Here is a 5,974-nt window from a genome sequence, read left to right as displayed (position 1 = left end):
ACACGCTGGGAAATACCACTAAATTTTTGTTTATTTAATCTACGGAGAACAACCTTAAGCAACTTCAGAGAACAAACAAGCTTGAACTGATCAGTTCCAGTAATCTGTCTGCAGTTCCAAGCCTCACTAACAAGCTGAGAGTACTTTGGGTGATCAATAACATGAGGAAAGAACTTGAAAGGCTTGCAAACCCCACTGTCTAATTGATGGAAGGTGAAAAAGACAAGGAGCATGATCAGACTGACTAGGCTCTAAGAACTCCGCATAAGAATCCAGAAAAGTAGAGGACCAAGACTGATTAATGAAAGCATGATCAATCCTAGTAGAGATGGGATTGTCATCCTGATTGTTCGTCCATGTGAAAGGCAGACCCTTAGCCTGAACCTCGAAGAGTTCAACATCCTGAAGAGAAAGATTTATTTCCTCAATACCAGAAGTGTCAACCCGACCCGAACCATGATTTGAATGATGGCTAACTCTCAATATCTGATTAAAATTACCAACAACGGCCCAGGGAAATCTAAAGACTGGAGTCGTTGCCCGAATGTCCACCAAACTGTCCCAAAGAGCAGAACGATCATCCAACTCATTGAATGCATAAACAAAAGAAACAGTAATACTTATATTATCTGCATGAATCACCACCCCACAAGTGATTGACTGCGCCGATTCATGGTAAATCAAAACCAAAACCCGAGGGTCCCGAACTAAAATAATCTTCCCTGAAGCATCAGACTGATAGTTCCCAAAAAACTTCCACCCTTGAGGTATTGCCCGCAAAACTCGATCCTTATTATTCTCTAAGATATGTGTTTCCAAAAAAGCTCCGAAAAGTGGTTTATGGATATTAATCCAATCCTTTATCATAGTGTAGCGTGGATCAAGTTGTCTTTAATGAAAGGGAGGATGGCCAAATGAGATATTTCAATTTTTTTTTTCGGGACCTTAATGACCGAAAAATAAAAAAAAATAATCAAATAATCTATTTTTTTATCTGTATTTAGATTATTGTCAAATAGGTCACGAGAGCGACATGTTGGGTTTCAAATTAATAATCTAATTTTTTTATCTGTATTTAGATTATTTGATTATTTGATGGTGCTAAATACAGATATTGTCAAGTTTGAAATATAATATGAAAGTTGAAACCCAACATGTCGCTCTCGTGACTTATTTTATAAATTGTCTACATTTACAACTTTTCTAACTATAATATTTCTCATATAAGAAGAATCAGGTGTGATTGATGTTTCTTAATACAAAATGTCTACGTAATGTGTGTTGAATTTTAGCGTTCCAAATATCCGAGAAATGAGGGTTAAGCCAGGTCGACCATGTGGGAAGGAAACGACTGTGTTTTGATTTCCACCGAATGAAAAACATAACGGTGCTCGTGGCTAATAAGAGAACGGCGGATGATGATTTTCAATTAAAAATAATAATAATATTTAGAAAACAATTAAAAAAAAAAAGAAGAAAAAGAAAACAACGGAGCAAGACAGAGAGACACCTTCGTTCGCGTTTTCTGTAATCTCTCTCTCTCTGTGTCCATGGAATGTCTACATAGCGCCGTGAGATTCGAGGAAGAAGAAGAAGCATCATCGCCTCCTCCCACCGCGTAATCTTCAGAAAAAGAAAAAGGAAAATCTCCGTCGTCGATTATTGCATATCCGTTCAATCCAGATCGTAACGCTCTCTCTATATATATTTCTCTTCCCCTCCATTGTGTAATTATGTGATCGTTTCGATTCGTTATATCGCTGCCTAATGAGAATCTGTTCGTTTTGATCTTTTCGGATTCGTATTCATTTTATTTACTGGATTCATCCGTTGAAGGATCGTTTAAGGATGCATTACGATTCAAAAATTTGATCTTCTTCGGCTTTTAATCTTCTTTGAAGATCTAATTTGATGCTTTGATCGGCTATGTATTGTTTATTTCTTCCTTGTGAGTTTGATCTAGCAATGCTGGGATCGGGATGTTACTGTGGTTTAAGGAGTATATGTTAGACCTTTACTTTGAATTTGACAAACTTGGAGACCAAGTATTAGAAATAAAGAGGCTGAATTGATTTAATTTATTTTTTTCCATTTTGTATCAGGTTTTGTGTTTTTTTTTTTATTTGTATGATGGTAGAGAACTAGAGGAAGGAAGGGTTTAGTCATTTTAGGGAAACACAATGTCAACTAAAGGAGAACATCATACAGTTCCACTTTCCGTTTTGCTCAAGCGTGAATCAGCTAATGAAAAGATAGACAATCCTGAGCTTGTACACGGCCAGTTTAACCAGAGCAAGAAAGGAGAGGACTTTACTTTTGTTAAAACTGAGTGCCAGAGGGTCACGGGAGATGATGGCGTTACTACCTTCTCTGTTTTCGGGGTATCCATTGTGCTTGCTCTTCTTGTTGTTTTGGATTGGTATTGATATCTCTGATTAAAATGTTGCAGCTTTTTGATGGGCACAATGGTTCTGCAGCAGCTATATACACCAAGGAGAACCTTCTTAACAATGTATTAGCTGCAATACCCTCTGATCTCAACAGAGATGAGTGGGTTGCGGCACTTCCTAGGGCTTTGGTTGCAGGATTTGTCAAAACTGATAAAGATTTCCAGGAAAGAGGTATTAACAAATATATGACTTTTGGTGAAGCAAGTGTTTGACGTTTTTGTTGTTTCCTCTCTTGTCAGCTAGAACCTCTGGAACAACCGTAACTTTTGTCATTGTAGAAGGTTGGGTGGTGAGTGTTGCATCTGTAGGTGACTCTCGTTGCATACTTGAGCCTGCTGAAGGTGGTGTCTATCATTTATCTGCTGATCATCGGCTCGAAATAAACGAAGAAGAGTAAGTCACCTTTTTTCCTTCTGTTGTGGACCCATCTAATGATAGTCTTATTGTATAAAATGGCTTCATTAGATCTTTCTTTTTGCTTTTTGAATAGGCGAGATCGCGTCACTGCAAGTGGTGGTGAAGTTGGTCGGTTAAATACTGGTGGTGGTACTGAGGTACTTCTTTACATAATGCTTGGCACTTTCTCCCGTCTCTTGTGATCATAGGCCGTCAAATTATGCTAGCTTTGTTGAATGTAACACATGATACTTCTTTGTGCTGTCAAAATCAAAGGATTCTAATAACTAAATCTAATTTGTTTTAGATTGGCCCTCTGAGATGTTGGCCGGGTGGTCTCTGTCTCTCAAGATCCATTGGAGATCTGGATGTTGGCGAATACATTGTTCCAGTTCCTTATGTGAAGCAAGTCAAGGTTAAAACCTCTTTAAGTTCCTGCTTATGCCTCTGAACTTTTGAATTTATTCTGAAAGATGTATCTATTTGATTTTGGTTATGTAGTTGTCTTCAGCTGGTGGTCGACTTATCATCTCAAGTGATGGTGTGTGGGATGCAATTAGCGCAGAAGAGGCTCTTGATTGTTGCCGGGGCTTGCCACCTGAAGCTTCGGCTGAGCAAATTGTTAAAGTATTATAGTGTCTGAGTTGCTTATATTTTTCGGTTTATTCTTTATGTATTCTTTTATTTGCAGTGCCTTGATTGTTTTTTGTATTGCTTCTTCACACAGGCAGCTGTGGGGAAGAAAGGTATTCGAGATGATACAACATGTATTGTCGTTGATATACTACCATCAGAAAAACCAGCTGCTTCCCTACCGCCTCCGAAAAAGCAAGGAAAAGGAATAATAAAGTCCATGTTCAAAAGAAAATCTTCGGGCTCATCTTCTAATACTGAGAAAGAGTATCTTGAACCTGATGAAGTTGAAGAACTGTTTGAAGAAGGCTCTGCTATGCTTTCAGAGAGGTCTGGTTCTCTGAATATAGTTTCCTATATAAAATATATGCTTCATTTTGATAATCTTACTCATAATTGCAGATTAGACACAAAGTACCCGCTCTGCAATATGTTTAAGTTGTTCATGTGTGCTGTGTGTCAAGTAGAAGTGAAACCTGGAGAAGGTGTTTCGATACATGCTGGAACGGCTAATTGCCCAAAGCTTCGTCCTTGGGATGGTCCATTCCTTTGCGCAAGTTGCCAAGAGAAGAAAGACGCTATGGAAGGGAAACGATCATCAGGAGGTACTTACTTTACATCTCCTCCTGACATTGTGTGTGTAGATTTGTTGGGGGAAGCTAATAGGACTAACCTATTATCTTGCAGATAGACATAGTAGTGAGAGCGACTAGCCAACAGCAATTACTGAACATGCAATTTATTTGGTCAAGCAACTAACAAAAACAGTACTGTGAGTATATAAAGCGGTTCGAGGATCATCTGGTTGGAATATTCACCCAGACATATTATGAGTTCCGTGATCAACCAACCACCATTCTTCGGAAAACTCCCAAGCAGTTTATTTATTTATTTTCTTTGATATGCCTCTCTCACTTCACTCTTTTTTCTTTCATTCGTGATGCTTTTATGTTTAAAAGTGGGTACTAACAGCTGAGAGAAGGTAGGTAAAGAAGATATGCAAGCCTGTGTGCAAACTATTTCATGTATAAAACCATTGACCAAGTTCTTGAGCGAAGCATCAATTTTTTCATGTTACTAATTACACCGATGTTTTCACTCATAGACTGCTTTTCGTGTCCATTGGTATACATAAACTATTCTTCTTATGTCGTCTGAAAATTCTGCGTCATGTATCCAAACATGTGAACTTGTTTTAGGAACCCATAAAGTTTACATTTCGAACTCCAGGAGTAGGGTTAAGTGGCCAAGATAGTAAATCAATTACTGACTACTTGATCTATAGAATCCACAATAAACTTGCATGTGAATTTGCTGCATACTTAAGTATTTATCTTATTTGCAAGTTCGTATGGTTATGAAACATTTCAAAGGAATCGATGTTACAACATTGGTTATAGTACATTAAGAACTTAAAAAAAAAAGGCTTTCAGGTATGGAGATGTTAATACATGCATTTACAGTAAAAATATTAAGTTTGAAACTCCATGAAACCTGCAATATTGGATACGGTCAAGCTGCAAAACAAGTTCACTTTACATCGTTTCCAGACCACAAAACAAGATGCTCTTCAATGCTTCTACAGAAACTCTCCCATGATACCATTATTGAGATGTTATACTATAGAGTACGATGACTGTGACCAGTGTGACCATTGAAGAGTTGTAGGAGTTATAAACTACTAAAGCAGATGCTTGATTCTTTGATTCTCTATGTTCGAGAACATCATCCATTGTGATAACTCCTACAGCCTATTCAATGGTAAGGAAGTTATGGGATCATATGGCCACGGAATTTTGGTCGCGGCCACAAGTTTTCCGTGAGAGTATAGGTTAAAATCCTACTAGTATGATACTATAATTGATATCTTCGGCAGAGGACCTGTCGCTAATACTGAAAGTCATGTGGAACTTTAGTGGTGGATAATATAATTGAAGTTGAGGAGAATTAAAGTATGATATAATTTACTTTGAGTTCTACATAATATAATTTACTTCTATGTTCTCCACCGCTTTCCATATATAGTAGCTAGGTTTCGCTAGGTCTTCTTCATATAAATTTTAACATCTCTCTCCTCTTCGGTCAGAAACTAAAGCGATCATGATATTAGATTCTATCCCTATTGGCTATTGAACTGAACCTCGAGATATTGTTTTTTTTTTTTTGAGCGAATGTTAAATTTTATTCATCAAAAAACTTTTTTACATCTAAGTGTAGACAGTAACTAATACTACAACTTCTAATTCACCTTTGCTGCTACAACTCCCAAATTATTCAAAACTACTCAAATGCAAATTATACTCTAGTTCCAAACCAAAACTGGAGTCCACATTCCATACCACTCCCTTCTTGTTTCTCATTAAACTGAGCTTATTCCTTACACCTTTTTCAGTGAGTTTCATCAAAATGGGAATCGGCAAAGCCTGCTCCCTATGTTTTACCTTGTTCCTTTCTCTCCATATCGCGTACACTGCAGCTTGGAAAGACTAACGTAC

At 37.5% G+C, this 5,974-nt stretch overlaps 1 protein-coding gene across 2 annotated transcripts; it reads left to right on the top strand.

The window, feature by feature from the left end:
- Positions 1-1,459: 1,459 nt before the first annotated feature.
- Positions 1,460-4,556, top strand: LOC106300989 (probable protein phosphatase 2C 12). Of its 2 annotated transcripts, none has more exons than XM_013737288.1 (10): positions 1,460-1,686; positions 2,138-2,381; positions 2,450-2,621; positions 2,690-2,843; positions 2,941-3,004; positions 3,154-3,261; positions 3,348-3,473; positions 3,574-3,809; positions 3,882-4,084; positions 4,167-4,556. In XM_013737288.1, exons 2-10 carry the CDS (start codon positions 2,181-2,183, stop codon positions 4,190-4,192), a joined length of 1,290 nt encoding a protein of 429 aa, XP_013592742.1. In that variant the 5' UTR covers positions 1,460-1,686; positions 2,138-2,180; the 3' UTR covers positions 4,193-4,556. The 2 variants fall into 2 exon arrangements, with proteins under 2 accessions (XP_013592742.1, XP_013592741.1); XM_013737287.1 differs by having other exon boundaries at positions 2,103-2,381.
- The last annotated feature ends 1,418 nt before the right edge of the window (positions 4,557-5,974 follow it).

Source organism: Brassica oleracea, chromosome C6 (genome assembly GCF_000695525.1).
Source record: "Brassica oleracea var. oleracea cultivar TO1000 chromosome C6, BOL, whole genome shotgun sequence".
Taxonomy (NCBI): Eukaryota; Viridiplantae; Streptophyta; class Magnoliopsida; order Brassicales; family Brassicaceae; genus Brassica; species Brassica oleracea.
This window is presented reverse-complemented; position numbering and strand designations above follow the sequence as displayed.